Source organism: Apodemus sylvaticus, chromosome 6 (assembly GCF_947179515.1).
Source record: "Apodemus sylvaticus chromosome 6, mApoSyl1.1, whole genome shotgun sequence".
NCBI lineage: Eukaryota > Metazoa > Chordata > Mammalia > Rodentia > Muridae > Apodemus > Apodemus sylvaticus.
The window spans coordinates 127,955,848-127,978,434 of record NC_067477.1 but is presented as its reverse complement, the minus strand read 5'-3'; the positions used below and the strand labels follow the sequence as shown (position 1 = coordinate 127,978,434).

The 22,587-nt window shown below is 44.0% G+C and overlaps 1 protein-coding gene across 2 annotated transcripts in view; it reads right to left on the bottom strand.

Moving 5' to 3' along the window:
- Galm (galactose mutarotase) overlaps nt 1-13,123 on the bottom strand; it is a 54,417-nt gene extending 41,294 nt beyond the window's left edge. For both annotated transcript variants that reach the window (XM_052186437.1, XM_052186438.1), the window contains exons 1-2: nt 12,670-13,123; nt 2,393-2,547 (exon numbers count right to left, since the gene is read on the bottom strand). In XM_052186437.1, the coding sequence (XP_052042397.1) occupies nt 2,393-2,547; nt 12,670-12,859 (345 nt within the window). In that variant the 5' untranslated portion in view covers nt 12,860-13,123. The remainder of the gene's footprint in view (nt 1-2,392; nt 2,548-12,669) is intronic.
- Nucleotides 13,124-22,587: the final 9,464 nt, after the last annotated feature.

Here is a 22,587-nt window from a genome sequence, read left to right as displayed (position 1 = left end):
AAATTTCATATCTTTAGTCTTTCTTGTACTATTTCTAGTCCTGTTAGGACTCAATTTTCATGTTTTTTTTTAAAGTGTTGATATAAATAGAAAAAGCACATTATCTCCAAACTAAATTATTCATTTGTTGTCGCAATCAAATAGAGTGAAGTATCACGTTCAAAGCTGCTGCTTGTGCTACCACAGGAAACTTTCTGCCCCAAACTCCAGTGGCCCATAGAAGCCGAGTCTTCCCTTCACAGTCATCTCTTGAATATCCACAGATGGACAGACGCTACCTGTTCTTCAGGAGTTCAAATCCCACCAACCCTGACGCTCACACTCACTTCCTACAGCACATTGTTCACACCTGTGTTCCTCTCTTATGAAAGGAGCCAGCCGCCGAGCCCCAGGAATCCAGGCCCGTTAGCCTTGCTGGGGCACAGAAGGGACTCACCACTAAAAGGCATTGCTAAGACTGGAATGTGCCGCTCAGAGCTCAAAGCTTTCATCTGTTGGAAACTTGATTCTCACATTCACTGTATGGGTCTTTGAGGCAGAGCAGAGGTAGCTAGGATTGGACGAGATTGCGATAGTTAGCGCAGCCCCGCCCCCAGGGTGGTTTTGGTGGTTTTTGTAATAAGAGGAAGAAAGATCTGTGTGGTGCAATGATTCTAAGACGCCTTCTCCAGCTTAGGATAAAGCAAAGGGTACATCTGAAACAAAACCAGAGGCTGGTGTTCTGTTCTTGAACTTCCAGCCTCTAGACATGTCACCAGCACTGCGTACTCAGCTGCACTGATACAAAATGTACTGAGGCAGGGTTTTAGGGGGTGTGCCTCAAACAGCTGAGCTAGCACGCAGGAAGCTCTGGTTCAGTCCCCACCACCACCTAAAGCTGGTGATTTCCGGACCAGAGAGATGGCTCAGCGGCTAAGAGTGCCGGCTGCCCTTGCCCAGGAGCTGAGTTTGGTTTCTAGTACCCACATCTTGTAGCTCACAACCACCTGTCCCTGTAGCTCTAGGAGCCTAACACCCTCTCTGGCCCCACTTAGACACCCACACACACCCCCAACACCGCACACACAAACACACAAATAAATAATAAAAGAAATCTTTAAAAAAAAACAAACAAACTAGCAATTGCAGCAAGGGGGAGCTAGAGAAAGGACAATCATAAACTCAAGATTGTTCTCAGCCACTTAGCCAGGCCAAGGCCAGCATGGGGTACCTTAGATCCTGTCACGAGAAGATGATTTATGGAGGCGCACCTTTTGGTCTGTTTGTTAGGAAATACATGCTAGTGAATACCACAGACAAATACAGTGGGACAGAAGGAGGAACAAGCGACACCAAGTTGCTGTTTTCAGGCTCTTCTGAAGACTCCTGTCCTCACCAAGGCTGGGCCCAACATCCCCTGGGTTGAGGTTTGTTCACGGACATGGAATATTCTAGAGGTCCTCAGTCCTAATGCTGGCAGAGCTGGCATTCCCTCTCCCTTCTGCCCTTCCCAACAGTGTGATCTGGTTCTAGGCCACAGACAGGAAGCTGGTAACAGGAGTGGGGGAACGGAGCATCCAACTTCCTTCAACAGAAGAGGTAGTGGCCAGAGGCAGAGAGGAAGCATGGCTTCCAGCTGCTGCTCAGATTCTCATCTTCTCTGGCTAGAGTCTAGGAAGTAACCTAAGCCCAAATACCTCTCAAGTTTTCTTTCTCACAGCTCAGAATGAGACTGGTCTGAGCCGCTGAGCGGATACACAGCAGGGCTGGGAAGTGGGAGGCTGGGATCTGCCCATCCCAGAGGATCTGCCTGATCCACTTATTTTCCTGACCCTGTTTCTCAGAGATTAGCTTAGGTAATGGGAGTGTTTGTCTAGAAATGGGAACCTGGAGACAACCTGAGTCAACTTTGGGGAACAAAGCAATTCAGTGGAAGGATACAGGCTAAGTGTCGTACACACCATGCATGGGGGAAGGGACTGAGGACGGGTACCTGGAGCACTAGAGGACTCGAATACTTACAGTGGAGGTAGGAATGAGGGCTTGGGGCCAGGCACACAGGCCTGGTTATCCCACTAGGAGATGTCTAGCTTTTTTTGGGTGGGAGGGGGACGGGGCAACTTTCTCATTTGGTGATCACTCGTGGTTTTAATACATTTTACTGACTAGAGAACATGGATGTGAGTGTCCGATCTGTAAGTCTCAGGAAAGATCATTAATCTGCAACCCGGCTCCCTGATACAGACTCTGTGAAAGCCATGCCCGGCTTCCTGAGTCCAAGACCGGCAAAATCTGGAACAAAGCTATTCCTGGATCCCTCCACCACAGGAGTGTTCTAGGTTCCAGCAAATACAGGCTTGAGGGGACTTTATAAAGTGTGCCAAGAGGAGCTCTTGTCCCATGCCCAACTCACCTTATCAAAGCCCGTGAATCCGCCATGGAGACTGTTGGGCTCTCTGTTGATGGGCAGGTGGTACTCCTTCCCACCTATGGTGAATCTTCCTTTGGCTATTCGATTGGCTACCCTCCCAACCACTGCTCCAAAGTAGGGCTGCTTCTGGAGGTAACCTGCACAAAGAGACCAGACAGATTAGCATTTCTTTAAAAACTTACAACCACGCCTCCGCCTCCTGCATTCTTCTGAGGATGTACAAGTAGGACAGAGCAGAGTCTGGTTCAAACTCAAACAAGTCGCCTTTGCTTGCACATCTTGAGACTCTGCCTTTTCAGCTATGCAGGTCAGCTAGGTCTCAAATTTGAGATCTTTCTACCTCAGCCTCCTAGTGTTGCTATTAGGGAATGTGACGGACATTACGCTCCCTAACTACCACCACACCTAGCTTAAGATGGCATTGTTACACAGGATCTCATCCTTTGAGGGCCAGTAGGATGCTAAAGGTGCTTTCTGCCCAGAGATGCAAGCCTGGCCACCCAAGTTAATCTCCAGAGCCTACAAATTAGAAGGCGAGAATTGACTCAACCCATCTGTCCTCTGACCTCAACGTGTGCACGGGAATGCTGGGAATGAAGGTGTGCACCACTAGACCTAGTTTTTACTCAGTCTTTAAAAATATTTCTAAATTATTTGTATATATTATATAATGTATTTTGCATGCATGTGTGTCTATTGGTCATATTTATGCCCAGAAGAAAGCATCAGATCCCTTGGGACTAGACTTACATATAGTTTTGAGCTGCTATATAGGTATTGGGAATTGAACCCAGGCCCAGGTCCTCTACGGGAGCAGCCAGTGCTCTTAACCACTGAGCCATCTCTCCGGTGCCCCCCATGCAATTCTTTTAAACTTCAAAAATACCATACAATTAACAAATGAAAAAATCCTTTAAAGAAGGTGAAGTAAAACACAAGGGTATAAGGCAGACTTGCCAGAAGGAACATAGAATGCCCAATTAAATTAGCATTTCAGATAAGCATTATATTGTTTTAACATATGTATGCTCCTAGTATTATTATACACAGTGTCAGATGCTTACCTTAAGCTTAAAGTACGGATCATATATTTTGATTGCCTCAGACTGGCAGGTAAAATGGACACCCTTCTTTGCCTCTCATCTCTCTTCTTTCCCAGTAGATCCAGTGTTGACAGTGTGGTGTGTCCAGATATTCCCCCTACCCCCACTTCTTATGAAATGGGGTCTGTGATGTAATCCTGAATAGCCTTGAACTTAATATGTTACTGAGGCGAACTTTAAACTTGCAGTGATCCTTTTGCCTCAAACTCTCAAGTACTGCCATTATAGGTGTGTACCACCATGCCCAGATACTTTTAAGCTAACGGCAGATAAGCAGATATACAGATATGTACATCTTCTTTTTTTTAGGTGTTTTTTTTTTTTTTTTTGAGATACAGTCTGGGGTACCCAAGTCTAGCCTCAAACTGGTTATGTAGCTCAGGATGGTTGTGAACCGTTCCTCCTGCCTCCACCTTTCATGCTAAGCAAGCATTCTACCAACTGAGCTATACCGCCCCCCACCTCCGCCACATTCATTAGAGTTATGCTATCCGAGTTCATTTGCAACTTTTCATTGATCCAAAGTCTTGAAGCCCGCCCAGCCCTAATGCAACCTGCTGATGGCTGCAGGTTGCCGCGATGAGCGCACAGCCTGGGCTTGGGTCAGGTGCTATGGGAAGAAAGCCGCATCACTGCAGGGATGGCTTTGAACATCAGCACACTCACTGCAGCACCCCTCCCCCTCCTTGTGCCTTTACAATAGGAAATATCAAGGATCTTTTGCAGACATGTTTTTGTTGTTGATCACATTAAGAATTCCACTCTCAGGCTGGAGAGATGGCTCAGTGGTTAAGAGTACTGACTGTTCTCTTCCAGAGGTCCTGAGTTCAATTCCCAGCACCCACATGGTGGCTCACGACCATCTGTAATAGGCATCTGATACCCACAGTGTGTCTGGAGAGTGACAGTATACCCACATACATGAAATAAGTAAATCTTAAAAAAAAAAAAAAAAAAAAAAGAGGCTGGTCCTAAAAAAACAAAACCAAAATAAGCCAAAACCAAAACAAAATTCCAGTCTTGATGGGCAGGTGGCCCAAGCCTTTAATCCCAGTACTCGGGAGGCAGAGTTGAGTAGATATCTGAGTTCAAGGTCAACCTGGTCAGAAAGGGAGTTCCACCCAGGACAGTCAGGACTACACAAAGTAATCCTCCTGTCTTGACCCTCTTCCCCCAAAAAGAATTTCATTTTCTTTCCCCAAGGTACCATGCAACTCCCACCATGGAACATGGGATTCAAGCATATAAACTCTTTTTTCCATAGTTGTAGGAGATTCTCAGGTACAAACCCTGTACTGACCTGTTCAGGAGCCATCAGGAGGAGTATGGTAGATGGTTATATTAGGGCTGGGCAGATTTTAAGACTTTGGATAAATGAAAAGTTATAAACGAATGCGGATAGCATAACTCCAATGAATGTGCCACAGTGGGAAATAATAGCTCAGTTGGTAGAAAGCTGGCCAGCTAGAGGCCGGTCATCCATTACAGGTGCCCACTGCCCACCGCAAGCCAAACATTGACTGCTGTTCTGCAAGGTCCTTGCTAATCCGTGAAGATTCAGAGTCTCACCCCTGAAGATAACCACTAACAGTCACTGAACAATGCCTAAACCCGGGGCACTTTCTGAGGGCCTGCCTTTCACTTGGTTTACACTGGAAGCACTTCACCAAGGGAGATGATACTCTTACGACCCTCCCCTCGTATTACTGAAAAGCCTTCTTTTTCTACTTCCCAATGCTGGGATTATCAGTATGGGTCACCACACCCTACCCGGAGTCCCCAATCTTAAGCATAAGATCACCTACCAGTCTTCCCTCAGTATCCCAGGGGTTTGCTCCACTCAGGACCCACCCTTCTAAGACATCAAACTCTTCGGATGTTCACATCCTCTTATAGAATAGTAATGCATTTACATATAATCTACACATATTCTCTCATATTTACATATAATATGGAATATATTTACATTATGTTTACACATAATCTATGCATATTCTCTCATTATATTTACATATAATATGTAATATATTTACATTATATTTACACATAATCTATGCATATTCTCTCATATACTTTAAGTCACAATTACATATAATACTAATTTATGCAAACTATATAAATTGTTGTTACATACTACCCTTAGACAACAACTAGTAGACGTCTAAACAGTTTTAGTACAAATACAATCCCCTTCCCCAAATATTCTTTGTTTTGTTTTGTTTGTTTTCATTTTGGTTTTTTTTCGAGACAGAGTTTCTCTGTGTAGCTAGCCCTGGCTGTCCTGGAACTCACTCTATAGACCAGACTCGACCTCGAACTCAGAAATCCGCCTGCCTCTGCTTCCCAAGTGCTGGGATCACAGGTGTGCGCCACCACTGCCTGGCTATTATTGTTTTTTACATTTTGTGTGTGTGTGTGTGTGTGTATGTGTGTGTATTTGAAGAGGCCAGAAGAACTGCCTGGAGCTAGTCAGGAACAATTGTGAGCCACCCAAAGTGGCCTCTGGAAACTGAACTTCCGCCCTCTGAAGACAAGCAGGTGCTCCCAGCTGCTGAGCCAATCCTTTTCTTTCGTCTTTCTCAAGCAGGGCTGTAACCTAGGTTTATGGTACTCCTCCTGCACTGGGCTTCCAAGAGATGGGATTACAGACATGCAGCACTGGGAATATCTCTCCCAAATGTTGGTTGGTGAAATCCACAGGTACTGAGGGAAGACTATATTTGGAAGGCACAGGCCATTCAGGTCGAGTGGCCTTACCACCTCCATGAATGAGTGGCAGTCTCTTTGCCTGCTCCATTCTGCCTCCATTTTGGAAGCTGTGGCTTTAAACCCCTTAGAGTGGTTAACCAGAAAGAGCCCCAAAGAGCCAAACAACTTCTTTTTGGTTTGCTTCCTGTGCAGTTTGGCCATTTGTACATTTGTGATGTGTTTTGAACTCTCACAAAGAGTCACAGCTGACCCCTATAATAAAAGACAGGTGAGTTAGCAGAGACCAACACACCAACCACATTTGGTCATAAGTTGTTACAAAAGAGACTTAGATGTGAGGCTGAACGACCCAAGGTGAGCTAGCCATTTTTGTGCTAATGTCTGATAGAAGATATAGAAGAAGCTAAAGAAAAATATGGTTTGCTAAGTGGGCTTAATACAATAGTGAGGGACTGCAGAGGAAACCCACCAGGGCTGCATCCCTGTCTGTTAGATTCTTGTTGGCCCCTTTGGGAAGGACTCCCTCTCCTAGGTCTGGGGTTCTCACTGAGAGATCTTGTGATCTGCGGTTAGTCAAGGAGGGTCAGAGAATTTCTTTTTAGCCAACATAGTTACAAAGACAGGAGAAAGGACTGCTTTTCTAATATACCGTGGCTGGCTTTTCAGAAAGCGGTTACTGGTTTCTCGGACCCTGGAGAGGAAGAAGTCTGTCTTCTTATGGCACTGCTTTGGTGGAGGACTATGAAGGGGTTACAGGAGGCTAGGGGACAGCTGGAGGCTACAGCTAAGGACTTCGCTTTGGAGCATCATTTTCTGAGCCCCAGTTAAGCTCAAAAACATAAAGAAATAAAATTGCCCTGTCTCAAAAAACAAAACAAAACCAAAAAAAAAAACAAGCAACAACAACAAAACCAAAAAAACTTTTTTTTTTTTGGTCTGAAAACCACTTGGCTCTATTTTTTATTGATACATTGAAATATCTAACAAATGCATGTGGCGCTCTGACTCTCCCAAGCTGTGTCAGGTGACGGAGAGAGTCACACGTGAGACTGCAAGGCTCCTAGGAGCTCGTGAGTTCGCAAGAATCCCTTCATTAGGAACCTCTTCTGGTAGCAATTACTTGTGCCCCCCTCCCCCCCAAAAAAGAAAAACACTCGGCAGTTCTTTAGATAGATAAAGAGTTTCTAAAAATTAAATGGAGGAAGGACCAAAAAGGATGGCGAAAAAACTACTCCCTGAAAAACCTTTTCACAGAAGAAACAAGCATACTATTCTGAGCGGTCTGAAGCCTTCCCATCAAGCCAGGACTGTGAAAAGGGACAAGCCCAGACTCTGAGGTGGGCGTGGCAGGCAGGGTTTGAACTGCAGAAAATCTTGTTTACCACCCAAAGGTCAAAATTTTTAGGTCAAACTAATTAGTGAACTATTGAACTGAAAGAAGCTAACCCTGTTCAGGTTCTTGAGCCATCAGAAATTAATAATTGCTTAATGATGGCCCACGGCCCTTCTACTCCTGTGCCATCCATACTAGGACTTGCCAGAGAGCCCTAAAATCTAAAGCAAAATCATTCCCTCCTTTCCCTCAGAAGCTCCACTCACTGAACCACAGTTCTTGGGCTGTAAGAAAACGACTTCAATTGACAATCACTTTAATTATGCCAGATATTAGCTCCATGGTATATTAGCAGGCTAAAGCCCAATGAAATAGATAAAACTTTTAGCACAGTGAAAGAAGCTATTTGGGGGCAAAAGAAGGAGAAGAGATGAAATAAACAACAGTTCTCTAGTTAGAGACTTAGTTCACAGGGTCCAACAGGCAGATACATATACTACAGGTCTGGAGATGTTAAATAACTCACACACTAACAGACAAAGAATCGGTTTAAACTGGGAGTTCCTGATGTACCAATAAGGGCACCCTTGGGAGTTTGCAGTATCAATCTTCAGTCTTTAACCAGAACTCTACTCCCTGTTCAAAACCTAGGTTGTTTATTATTATTATTTATTTATTTATTTATTTATGTCTTGTTTTGAGACAGGGTCTCATTTATCCCTGGCTGATCTGGATGAAGATGACCTTGAACTTCTGATTCCCTCCTACTTCCCTCTCTTAAGTGCAGGCAAACCCCACCGTGCCTGGGCTTTATGCACCAGGGATGGAATTCAGGTCTTTAAGGCTACACCCACGTGAGGCAAGCACATCACCAACTGGGCTACTTTCCTGGCGCCTAGACCTCAGCACCATTTGTTCATGGCCAGTCCTGGGCTCTGCCATTGAACCACATCCCTAGACTTCAGAGTGGCAAGGTTTTTTTATGTTCATTCTTTCCACAACGGCTCTCAGGGCAGTAATAGCTGGGTATTCGGTGGTAACTGGGGAAAATGAAAGAGAAGGAGACTTGTTGATGGTGTGTATGGGTAGGCTGTTTATATATATCTGTGGCTTATAAGCAAGTGCTCTTATCAAAGGTTTTGAAAGAAGTCATAATGACTGTTGGTGGGTCACACAGATGATATTAAGAAAGAGTAGGAAAAACCCACAGGAGACATTACTAATTTTTTCCAGGCTATAACTAAATGATCACATATAATTTCCCCTTTAGAATTCTACAGAAGAAAGATCTCATCTTCCCAGAGAGATGTCAAACCATTCTGACCCTTGGTCATGGCTGCCATCCAAGGAGTTTATATAAAAATCTGTCTGGGAAACTGGCGGTTGCAAAAGGGGCATATTTCACAGAATGACCAGTGATCTGCACTTCCTCATATCTCACAGCATTTGTGAGAGAAGGGAAGTTCTTTCACTGCAGATCATTTACTCAGTTTGTTTGTGTAAATTTACACATTCGAATTTTATTTTTTTTTTTTGTTTTTTTTGTTTTTGTTTTTTTTTTTTTGAGACAGGGTTTCTCTGTATAGCGCTGGCTGTCCTGGAACTCACTCGGTAGACCAGGCTGGCCTCGAACTCAGAAATCCGCCTGCCTCTGCCTCCCAGAGTGCTGGAATTACAGGCGTGCGCCACCACCGCCCGGCTACATTCGAACCTTAAAAATTAAATCACTGGGTGGAATGAAGAAGATGAGGGGCATCTGCCTGAGACCCCGTAGTCACCGACTGCCCTTGGAGCTGACCTTCAGGACCTGTTTCTACTATCCAATCATGGACTTGGTGCCCACCCCTGAGCCACGCGAGTGACTCCCATCTATCCTCTTTGCTGATATGTCGCACACAGAGCAGTAGAGCAGTGGGGGCTTGGCAGTGGGGACCAAGCAGGTGAGGTGTACCCCTTTGTCGTGGTGAGAGAAGGTCACCTCTGCGTATTTATACTGTAGAGCAGTAGAAAGGAACTCTGGAGAATTGTCAATAAAAGGCCCCATGCTTAAAAAAAAAAAAATTAAATCACAGTTGTGTAATTACTTATTTATGCACCTATGGAGGTCTGAGGACAATTTGCAGGAATCTATTCTTCCTCCCACCGAGTGGGTCCTGGAATCAAATTTGGATCATCAGGCTTGGCAGCAAGCGCTTTTACCTGAGGAGCTATTTTTATGACTCTATTATCAGGGTCTTCCTGTGTAGCTCTGGCTGTTCTAGAACTTGCTAAAACAGATCAGATAGATCAGGGGCCACCAGACCCACTCTAAAATTGTTTGGCCTTTTGTTTTTATTAATTTTTGTGTTTCTCCATGTAACAGCTGTAGTTGTTCTGGAACTCACTTTGTAGACCAGGCTGGCCTCAAACTCACAGAGAAGTGACTGCCTCTGCCTCTGCCTCCCAAGTGCTGGGATTAAAGGTGTGTGCCTTTAAGCCTGGCATCGAAAATGGGTTTTAATATAGTGAAACCCACCAAGGTCGTAGTAGAGAACCATTTTATATGTTCACAGTTAAGACACGGTACTTCCTGTTGTGACATGTACCAACCCCCACCCCTGACAACCCGAGAAACAGAACTTTACAAGGGAAACTGGGTTTCTTTGGCGGTAATTTTGAAGACAAGCTAATATCTCCGAAAGCATTGCTTGATATTTGACAGGTGCTTTCCTTCCAACTTCTCCTTTGAAAATAGCTTTCTATTAAAAAAAAAGTATTATTATTTATTTATTATTATTTCTTTCTTTTTTGTTCAGCATTCAAACTACAGCACAGGAATGAAAATGTCCGTCTTCATACAGCACTAAGAAGATCTTAAAAGCTTTGATTTGGTGAAGCCATAAGGCATCTTGATGAGAAAATGCTATAGGGCGGCAATCCTCAACCTTCCTAAGGCTGGGGACCTTTAACATAATCCCTCCTGTTGTGGTGACCCGTCACACACAAAATTATTTCATTGCTACTTCATAACTGCAATTTTGCTATTACACTGAATCAAAATGTAAATATCTGACATGCAGGTTATCTGATATGGGGCCCACAAAGGACCCACTGCTACGGAGCCTTCTCAAGCACCAGAGAGTGCAACAAGAGACCTGCTGGGTCACTGATAAAGGAGAGCTAATGCCTTTGTCTAGAGCTTTAATGAATAGGTGAGGATAATCCTTTCACTAAGCCTCCAATGGGCACCCCAGACTACAATGAATAGGTTCCCAATTATTACTTCCGTGCCAGTAAAGAAACTGGTGCCACCTGGGTGGCATGTCACCTCAGCTCACATTTCATAATGGTTTTAAAGACATCTTGAGGTCTTAGTTCAGGTTCCCTGGACTCTCACCTCCAAACTGAAAGTGGCCTGGTATGTGTCTGTAGGGTGGTGGGCAGTGCCCCTCTGCATGCCCGTGAGGCGGAGACAGACAATAGGAGCTGGTACCCACCTACCACCTCTAATTCTCTTCCTGGTTCTGGAGTCTTAGGCCTCATATCAGACTCTCCCTCCATGCCACAGTAATAATCTCTTGGTGATTTTATTTCAGTCCACAAAAGGGTTATTCACCTAGCACAGAGGAGTGACTCTGCAGTTTCTAAAACTTCCTCCATCACCTGTCTGGATACAGAAACCAGGCCTTACCTTCTCCAAGTCTCCCACACCTTCCCACCAGCCTCTTATACAGCCTTCCCAATCAAGTTACCCAAGAAATTCTGCCGGGGGGAAAAATAATCTTCAGGGTTTTGTCTCTAGGACAATAAAGACACAAAGACAGCCAGCTACGAAGAGAACAGGGAACCCAGCAATACTCTTACAATGCTTTTGACAAGATGGGGGAACACATTTATTACCTAAGGGACAGATTTAAAAAAAAGTGAATAAAACAGGGTTTTCCTTTTGACCTCAAATGAAGAGCCAAATTAAACATATGAAGAACCAAGCAGGTAGAAAAAGGAACCGCAAGGAAAACCTCATATCTCCTTTTGTGGTTCAAAATTTGTATACACCCATTACTGAGCAGCGTGGATTCATTCTGTTTCCATTTGCCCATTTTACTTCAGATTTTGTTTTCTGTCTGGTTACATGCAATGCTAAGGAATGACAAGATATAAATGGTTTTCTCCTCTTACAAAGCAAACTGCAATCCAGTGATTTAATTATGCAACTGTCGGGCTAAAATCTGCGCCCCCCTCCAGGTAAACCGAAAGTTGAAAGTGACCTTGTGTATCTTGTAGAGTGAGTCCACTGCATTAACAGAGTTTTAAATGCATAAATTAAAATAAAACCCGTGCAAGGTTCAAGATGAAACTGCTGGCTTTTGCCAGTAATCCCAACACTCGAGAAGAAGCAGGAAGATTGGCTTGGCTACACATTGAGTTCCAGGCCAGCTTGGGCTGCATGACAACCTCCATTAAAAACAACAACAACAACAACAACCAAACAAACAAACCCAAAACCAAAACCAAAAGACATGTTCCTAATTGCCCGGCAGATCCTAATGATATGTCCACGTCTTAGGGGACCTTATTTCTACCCCTTTCATTGAGAACATGTTCCTGAGCAGATGAAGGCACTGTACCCTACATTGACCACAACAGTCAAGCATTCTGATGCATTTACACCCGGCCTAAACTCTGAGGCATTTCTGCTCAAAGAAAATTCGACAAGAGGAGGAGAGATAGTAGCAGGCGCCTGTCCGTCTTTGATTTTCCTTCCTCAGAAAACCACAAGAGGACTGACTAATCATCTGGGTAGTTCAACAAGCCCCGTGCCCCACAGTTCTAAGCTCACTCCAGGGAGTTGGTCTCTCTCAGCTGACTTCCTCGTGAACAGGGACAAAGTCTAACTGTCTAAGCGAGGCCAAGTTCTACAGCTATTTGGATTAGATCCGGTTTTTTCCAACCACATAATCCCGTTTAGTGGCTTACTTTAACCTGTTCGCGCGCTTCCAAGTCAGACTGCCCCAAGCTTGGGGACTCGGCCAGGTCCCCTGAGTGACTGGAAGAACCCGGTGTACACAGGATCAGGAGTGTGTGCCGGCCTGTTTGGCAGGCCGTTTGGCAGCCCTGGGCAGGACGCGACCCACCTTCCAACTCGGCAAAGCCAAGCACCACGTCTGAGGCTTTCCCCTGCTTGTCTTTGACTTGCAGAGCAGTGATCGTGCAGCCCCAGGAGATGATGTCCACACTCAGCTGGTCTGACAGAAGCTGGAACTTCTCCACTGTCCCTCCCCCCGAGGGCAGCTCTCCAAACGTGGTTCTGGTCACCGAAACCATTGGGAAAGTTCGGGGCGAGCAGCTTCTCCTTGCTGTTCAAACTCTAGCCTGGATCACGTTTGGAATAATAAAAGTTCCCGGGAGAAGGGGAGGGACTCATCTTAACTCCTCCCCTTTATTGGCTGGCTTTAAACAGTTGACCACTCCTGGGGTCCGGGAAAATGCCCCGAGGCCTTTTTAAAACTTTCCTTTGCCCAAGGTAACTGAGAAGCAAACTTTCCAGTTGAACTTGGAGGTCTTTTCCTTCGCTAACCCCGACTGCAGTGCATGTCGGGAATGCTAGTCTTTAAGAAAATTACAATTGCATTTTGGGGCATGTAGTTTAAAACGAATCAACTTTATTTTGCGCAGGCGCACGCGCATAAGGAGTTAAAAAAACAAAAACAGTCTCTCTTCTTTCCTCCTTTCGCAAAAGGTTTTCTTTTCCCTAATGGGTTCTGAGGAAACACCTCCGGTGGACAGGTTTGGAGGTCCTCTCCTTTATCTACTAAGACATGTTGCCCATCACATTTAGTCTTTCTAAACTCCATATCCCTATTTCTCTGTACACCTTCACAAGATGCGCTTAGCTGATTGTCCATTAATGCTGGTTATTACGGTTGGGACAATAAGATCCTGAGGGAATTCTGCTTAAGATCAGGGTGTAACGTGGTACAGTGGTAGTTTAGAAATGGGAAGAAAGTCCTCGCAGACTCTTGGCTGACTACTATCCGTTTTGTTTGTTCGTTTGTTTTGTTCTCAGAAGATGAAGCCCTAGTGTGGGTTCTCTGTCTGTCTGCAGCTTAGGCAAACCAGACATAGGAGGTTAGTTAGGTCCTCCTACGTGTAATCAGAGAGAGCCTCAGACTTGTGTAGGTATCTCCCCCTTTGCTCCTGAAGTACAAAGCTCCTTTAAGAAGGGATTGATGACAAAGCAAAAGAGAAGGGATTAATGATGCTTGTTTCATAAACACATGTATTAGAAAGAAAGAATTAAAGGAGCATGTATTGCAGGCCAGGTACCAGCTAAGTGCCAGGTACAGTTTCTTTCTTGTGTCCTTCACAAGTTTAAGTGTGTACAGTTTGTAGAAGACTCTGAGGTCCTTAAATTATTATTTTGCTTTAGTATCCTTTATAATTAGTTGCCCGAAATTTCTGTCTCTGGGAGCCTAAGGTGATAATCAGAATCTTCATTTTTAGATGTATTTATTTTATGTATTGAGTATTTTGCCTGCAGGAATGTATGTGCACCACATTCTTGCTAGGTACCCAAAGAGATAAGAAGCGGGTGTTGGGTGCCCTGCAATTGGATTTATAGATGGATGTGAGCTACCATGTGGGTGCTGGGAACAGAACACTGGTCCTCTGCAAGAGTAGGAAATGCTCTTATTTGCTGAGCTATCTCTCTAGACCTGTACACATTTTAACTTTATTTATGTATTGATATTATATTATGTATATATATGAATGTGGAATTGTGCCCATGAATGCAGTGCCCATGGAGACTGGAAAAGGGCATTGGATCCCCTGGAACTGGAATCTTAGGCAGTTGTGAGCCACTTGACAAGAAGGCTGTGAGTGACTAGATCTTGCATTCAGACGCCATCTTAGAGAACCTGACCTCAGGTTAAACTTGAGTTAACTAACATGTTGGCACCTAGCACCAGTTTCCAGGTTATTCCCTAACAAATCTACACCTCCAGGTGATTTGCCTCCAAGTCTGCCCCTGGCACGTCACTTCCTAACAACTATCAATCATGAGGTAAACAGAAGTAAAGTTTATGGTGTGGTTCCTAGCACCAGCCAATTATGGTAATAGCCATAATGGCCCCCAATCAGATGTGTGCCAGGCTTGATACCCCCTTTTTGCCTCTATATGTACCTGCTTAAATTTAGACTTGGGGCTTCACCCTCCAGTCCAGCTGTGCCAATGATGGGTGCTGGGAACAGAACACTGGTGTGGCCCGGGCTCGAGCTTGTAAATAAAAGACCCTTAATGAGATTGTATTGGAATCTGCTCCTTGATGGTCTTTTGGGGTTTGAGGATGCAGAATGATCACAATGGGCTGGGGATCAAACCACCACCACCAGCACCCCCCTCACCCCCATCCTCCCACCCTGGTCCTCTGCAAGAGCAGTGTTATATCTTGGCGACAGGGCCATCTCTCGACCCTTCTTCACTTTTCTTCCTCTCTCGGGCCACTCTGATGTTGATTATCTGGGACTAGATTTAAGTAAACTGAAGGTCTGATGGCTAAGTCTGACTTTTGCTTTTGAAGACCCAGGGTTAGGAAAGTGTTACTAGGATCCTCAGTAGGGCCATGAAATAAAATCCCTCTGTCTTTCATGGCTGAATCTGCAGCTCTAGATGGTTGCTGGCTCTAGGAAGAAGAAGTCTGGGAGCCTAAAGAAGTGCATAGCTCAATCTATCTGTGTTTCTGGTCTCCATTTAGCCATGGTGAGGGTGGAAACGCATCTGCAATTAGGAAATCGGGAGAACTGACTGAGCTCTTGTTCCTGGAATCAAATGCCAATAAACAAACTGTCTCACTTGTTTCTGACTGTGAAATATGAAGGAGTCTTAAGCATTCATGCTGCAACGCCTCAATTATCCCTCACGAAATTAGGGAAATTCTGAGAGGAAAGAAAAAGAGCTTGCAGCAGGCTTCAGTAAAGTACAACATACAATATCAAAAAGACCCAAACAAGTCAAATTACAGACTGTGCTCCCCTCACACAATAACCCAAAGGCACTCTGTACACCGCTCATTGTACGCTCTTATAGATTCTGCAAGTCTCCTCAGCCCACTTACCATGTGTGCCTGACTCATACGCAGGCCCTTTCAGCAACACTGTGCTAGCAAAGATGCCTGAGAACCCTCTTCTGTGAGTGGGAAGGCCACATTTTTCATTTCTCAGCCTCCAGTTCTCAATGTTCTGCCAAGCCCATGCTGCCACAGAAAGAAAGACACCTTGGGTGGTTAGCACCAAGTGTCACCAGAGAAGTTATTGCTTAACTTGCTATGAAACATAGCATATTTCCCTAAGGTGTGAAGGATACAGGTCTTGATTTTCTTTCCCTGTGGCTTTGAAGTATTTAGCATTGTAAACAAGACTACCCCATGTGAGCTACAAACCTTGCTCTTCTTTTAACTGAATAGCCCATTTTCTTACCTTCACACCACTATTCTACATTCAAAGCCTCAATCGACAGCAATGTTTATGATCACTCTCCATAGGGAGGTCAACATCAGAGCATCAATGTAGGAATGAACCATTGTTAAATACTACCAGCTATTTAATTTTTCATTTTGGATAAATCCTGGGGGTTAAGTTAAATAGTATAGATTGTGACTTTTTTTTTTTGTAAGAATTACTTATCTTCTTCCTCAACCAGAGCAGAGGTATGTAATACAACCAATTCAAGCTTATCCCCAACTAGCTTACAAATAAATTGAGAAGGCTAGGCTGATTCCATGACAGGCTTCAAATTGGCAGTTCAGGAGACTAGGCCTAAGAGCAGGCCAAGTCCAGGCAAGCCCAGGCAAGTCAGTTACTAGAAAACAAAAAACCAAACCAAACCAAACAAACAAAAAACAGGCTTCAGACAGCTAGTCAGAAACTGCCCTGTCACCAGAAGCTGCTCAACTACACGGCCTGAGGCAAGAAAAATGGGTCAGCAGCAGTTTCCAGACTTCCTCAATAGTTTCCAGACCCTATGCCCCAGTAATGGTTCTGGAATGTCCCTAGAGATGGACTCAACAGATTAAGAAATAAGTCACCTACCCTGGAATTCTCCTAATGTACTATAACTCAGGCCTGCAAGCTTACTTCAGGGTCTCTCCACTGTGGTAAATCTCCAACCCCAATAAGCCTGTGCAAAAACACACAACTCAGTTGCAATATTTGTAAGCTGCACATCTAGATTGGGCCGATGTACCACCACACTGCTCTATTCCCCAGCTATGAGATCCTTGCAGCTTCTCTGGGCCATGTGGTTCTGCTCCATCTTCCTTCCTCCTCTTCGTCTGTCTTCTTTCTCCCTTGTCCCTACTCTAAAACCTCCAGCCCCACCTTTCCCTCCCAGGGCCCACTCACAGGCTCTAGCCTTTATTTGACTAGTTAAAATGGGAAGAATGTTCACACCTGAGTATGTGATTCTCCTCCACATAGGGGCAGCCCCTCTTGAGGAAGCAGAATTAACACAAACAGCACCAGGGCACCCACAACACTCTATCTTGGTAATGAAAGGCCCCAGCATGCTGGACTCCTGCAGAATAAAACACTGTTTGTGTTACATACTATTTGAGTTGGGGTATCATTCGTCAAATCATGGACCCTTACAAAATGAAACTCAGACTATGGTTATTTTAATTGGCTTTGACGATTACTGGGGGAAGAGGGGTTTAACCCCTAATCTACTCTTCTAACTGCTGGCCTGGATATCCCCGCAGCGGTGTACCTCAGGCTGTTTTTCCTGGCCATATGTTCATGGTTCATCTCCCTTAATGGTGATTTCCTCTGTCTTTCTTGCTCTTTTTCTTCCAACCAGGCCACTCCCCCCCCCCCATTAATTCCTCCAATAATTGGCTGTAGTCAATGTTAATTTTTTTTTAAAGTTTAAAATTAAGGAACAAGGTTTGCACAACAAAAGCTTGTAAATATGCTAAGTCACTGGTAGGCCTAGATCTTCAGGTATAGAACTTAGCATTACAATATATAGCAGTAGACCAAACCTCAGCAAAGTTGTCAGGCTGAACAGTTAAAGAATAAGGCTTGCTGCTTTTCAGTGGGTGCACAGTCCTCTAAACAAGCCAGTGGCCTGGGGATATGTGAGCTCATGGACCCTGTGTTCCTCGTGACACACAGAAACCTCAGGATATAGTGCTCCCAGGACCTCAGCTCCAGACTCATAACTCTGATGACTCTGAAGCCTTAAGCTATTGTCAAGCTCTGGTCTCTTGTCATACAGGAGGAACAACAATCAGCTTTAGAACTCAAGGAATTTGGCCAGCTGGTTAGCACAGCCTCTACGGATGTGCTGAGGACCTCATCCTGTTACAGAGTTCTGCTCTGTCTGCCTTCACATCCCTCTTCACCTGAGAATTGAATGAGAGAGAACTCTAAGGGGGATTGCAGCCTCTCACTGGGCCACATCACTGCCACAGTCATAGTGCCTGATCTCTTTCAGGCATTGCTGCTGCAGTACATTAACCATTCCATCACCACCCAGGAGAGAACTTAGAGATGTAGATTGTCAGCAATGACCACCATCCTTAGAAAGCACTTGGAAAAGTAAAGTTAGTGAAGCAGATTGAGATGTTTTTGCTACTGGCTCTGATGTAGAAAATCTTACAGAACATTTTGAAGTTCAGAAAGGCACACTCTTAATAGTTAAGCTGGGGACTTTTTGAGGTCAGGGAACAGGAACAATGGCAGCACCTGCTGTCTTGACTCTTTTGCAAAGTCTGGGCTGGTGCTCAAGGCAATGAATTCCTCATACCCATTTTTGCCCCCAGCCTACTCTATACAGTTTAATAAATTTGTTAATAAGTAGATGTGCACTCTGAGGATTTAAAATACAAATGGGTGGTTGCCTTTTATACAGAAGGTTAGATTTGTGGTTCTTTTAAGATTTTTATATGATTATTTTTTAAGATAAGTAATAAAAGAATTGATCCGTTCTCTGTAACTGCAAATTGTTCCCTGCCAATAAGAGAAAATGGCTGAGAAAATTACCTTGCTTGTAATCTATGGCAAGTTGCTTAGCTACAAATGTCTGTGGGTTCTTGGGAATAATTTGTTTTCTTTTCCTGTCCTATGCAATTTTATTTCTTGTAAAGGTATTGGGGAATACACTGTTTTTTTTCATAGTCATTCGCTAATAGAAAAATAGAATGTAATCACATCGTAATGTTACACTGTTTGAAAGATTGTGCTGGGACATATAAGCTGTAGGAGAAAAAAAATAAAATTTTTGGAGTCTGCTCATTGAAGTTTTGCTCCATCTAACAAACATGTGTACATATGTGTATGTAATGTGGTTGGAGCCAGCTCACTGGAGTTTGCTTCATCACCAAAAATATGTGTATGTACATGAATAGACAGTGGTTGGAGCTTTGCTCCATCTGCCCAGTATGTGAATGTGTGTGTGTATGTATGTATGTATGTATATGTATGTATGTATATGTATGTATGTTGTATGTATGTTGTATTATGTATATATGTATATATATGTATGTATGTATGTGTATATGTTAAGTTGTTGGAGCTTGATTATTGTAGCTTATTGAAGTTTGCACCATCCATGGTGCACCTGAGGGTGTGTGTGTCTCTGTGTATGTCTGTGTGTATATGTCTGTGTTTGTCTGTGTAATTCTTTCCTCCCTTTCTCTTTCTTTTTTTTACCAGCTGGTTGTGGCCTCCAATGAATTTATTAAATGGCCCTTTGCTGCCCCCAAGAAATTTTTTCACCAGCCTCTTGTAGCGCCTAAAGGAATTCCTCATTAGCACCTCAGGGAGCATTCAGGGAGTCGATCAAGACTGTAAGTCCCCCTTAATTTACCCCCCCCCCATGTCAAAGCTAGTCTTTGACACACTCTTCCTTGGTCACCACTTCCAAGATGCAACCCCACAAACCTTGAAGCCAGATTCAGTACGATGTTTCATTGGGCACTGGTAGGTAATGGCTTTTGAAATTTTTATTGGAGTCTTTTAGAAGGGAGAAGAGGCTTATATCATGTTAAAGGGTAAGCTCCTTGGGAGCAAAGACCACACCTTATTTATCAGTGTATAACTATCACTTAGCACAATTCCTGGGACATAGTTATCAATACTTGATAAGCTAATGGAGATGCTTACACGGCCAAATTTAGTCATCTTTCTGAATAAGCCTCGTGTGCCTTCCTACTTGCTTTCCCCAGGAGCAAATCTGAAACGGGTGATGAAAGTAGGTTCACTTGAACCACAAAGAATTCTACCTCTCGTGGACTTGATGGAGTCTCCCTAGTATTCCTGGTTTTTAGATACAGATAGTTTTCCTCTGAACCCAAATATAATGAACTTGAGGGTTTTTTTTTTGTTTTTTCTTAAAGTGAGTGAGTGAGTGTGTGTGTGTGTGTGAAAATATCAAGTCTGGTATCTGCTGCAAGACAGTTTCTTCTACATATGACAGAGAAGCTCTACATACATGAAATCTCGACAATATGACTACCTAAATAAAGCCTGCATAACGACAGCTCCAGTTGACATGCTAAAGTGGATGAGGAATATTTCACAAGGCCTCATCCCTAGATGAAGAGCGACAGGCAATCAACCAGTGGGTGCTAAAAGAAGGAGAATCAGTTTCTGCAGGGATAGCACCCCTAATAAGTTACCCAGTCGCAGGTGGTCAGCTCTAAATATGTGTACACACAAGCAACACTAACCAGACTCAATAGATTACATACATGTAATGTACATATGTAACAATAATTTTAAAAGCTGAGGCCATCAATTTGTAAGGCAGTGAGGGACATGGGAAGGGTTAGGGGAAGTCGAAGGAATCTAATACTAATTATGACATGCTCCAAAAATTGAGAAAACAAAATTGAGTCTTGAAATCAATACTTGAGTGAAACAACAAAACAGAATATTTTTCTTGACAACAGAAGAAAATTAATGAGTCCTGCGTGTCAGGAGGCATTTTACCAATAAACAGCTTAGGAGCCTGGACAATGTGTATGTATGTGTGTGTGTGTGTATGAGAGAGAGAGAGAGAGAGAGAGAGAGGTTCTCTTGACTAATGGCTTAGAAGCCACTTAGGTTTTTATCTACAGTCCCTAGGGTGCTTCCCACATGTCAGTAGAGTTTAGCAAGACAACCCTCTAGTCTCGTTCAGGGATGCTTTTCCATGGAGAATTTGAATTTCCACTCAGAGCAGAAGTCTTTGGCCAGCTAATTTCAACTGTACATGTACAGTATATGGGGCCTCAGGCATGTAGCCCTTGATTTTGTGCCAGCTTCTACCAAACTGAGCACATCTCCTTCTCTGTAGAGGGGAAAACAATCATTGGTTGGTCAGTATTACAATTAGTCTCTCAAGAACCCTCCAAATGCCCAAGTAGTAAAGACCTGGTCCCTGGTGAGGCACCACGGGAGAGAAGCAGAGATTTGACCAGATAGTGCCTAATTTGCAGGACAGTAGATTTGTGGGAAATAAAGAGGCTAAGTCATTCCTATAAGTAAGAGAGACAAGAGATCTGAGGAGGGACTGAGAGAAAACGGAGAGAAAGGGGTACCAGTCTGATGAGGTGAGGGGGAGGAGGGGACACGGGGAAAGGCCGGAGGAGAGATGAGCAGATGAGAATATTAATGACCCATATAAAGAGATGATGGTGAAATCCTTGTGTATGCTAAACAACATTAACTTTAAAGAACAGAGAAAAAGATAAGTGTCTAGTGAGGTATGTCAGGTCACTGAGGTGTGCCTTCAAAGGAGGGGGCGGGACCTTTGCAGCCTCCTCCTCCTCTTCTTCTTCCTTTTGTCACTTTCCAGTCTTGAGGTAAATGGCTGAATCATCAGAGGCCCAAAGGTGATGGGACCAATGGACCACAGGTCAAAACAATCAAAACTGTGAGAACGTTTTTTCTTAAAATTATCTCAGGTGTTTAATTTTTAATTTTATCATATTGTTATTTTTATTTTATGTGTATGAGTGTTTTTCCCTGAGTGTGCATTATTTTCTTGCCTGGTAACCATGGAGACTGGAAGAGGGCATCTAATCCGTGGAACTGGAGTTACAGTTATGAGCTGCCATGTGGGTCTAGGAATTGAACCCAAGTCCTCTAGAAGGGAAGCTGGTGTTTTGGTTTTTTCTTTTCTTTCTTCCTTGCTTTCTTTAATTTTTGAGACAGGGTTTCTCTGTATAGCCCTGGCTGTCCTAGGACTTGTAAACCAGTCTGGCCCTGCAAACTCACAGAGCTCCTCCCGCCTCCGTCCACGTGCTAGGATTAAAGATGTGTGCCACTAATCCTTGGGTGAGAAACCAGTGCTCTTAACCACTGAATCATCTCTTTAGCACCTATTTTGTTTTTATATTTCTTTTTGTTGTTGTTATTTTACACAGAGTTTCAAGTATCACAGGCTGGCCTCAGACTTTATGTATAGCGAGGGATAACCTTGAACTTCTCATCCTTCTGTCTCCACCTCCTGGGGTTATAGGCTTGTGCCACCAAGAGGCCAAACCTACTCCATCGTCGAAAAAAAGGCCTGAAAACTTGGCCTACAGCTAAATCCAAGCTGCACCCAAGCACCAGGAAGGACCCCATGGCTTGTTCTTGGCCAGAGTTACTCCCTAGCTACCTCCTAGCAACAGTTAATCAAAAACTAGTCTGATTGTTTCAGATGTACTTTCAGACTGTTCTTGATTGTATATGGTCTTGCTTCAGAGCACCCACCTGTCAGTGTGCAATAGTCATTCAATTTGGTGCTTGCCAGGATGGACCCTGTCTTAGGGTCTTACTACCGTGAAGACACCATGACCAAGGCAACTCTTATAAAAACATTTAGTTGGGACTGGCTTACAGGTTCAGAGGTTCAGTCCAGTATCAAGGTGGGAGCATGGCGGAGTCCAGGCAGGCACGGTGAAGGTGGAGCTGAGCGTTTCACGTCTTCATCTTGAAGGCTGCTATGAGGAGACTGACTTCCAAACAGCTAGAGGAGTCTTAAAGGCCACGCCCACAGTGGCACACCTATTCCAACAAGGCCA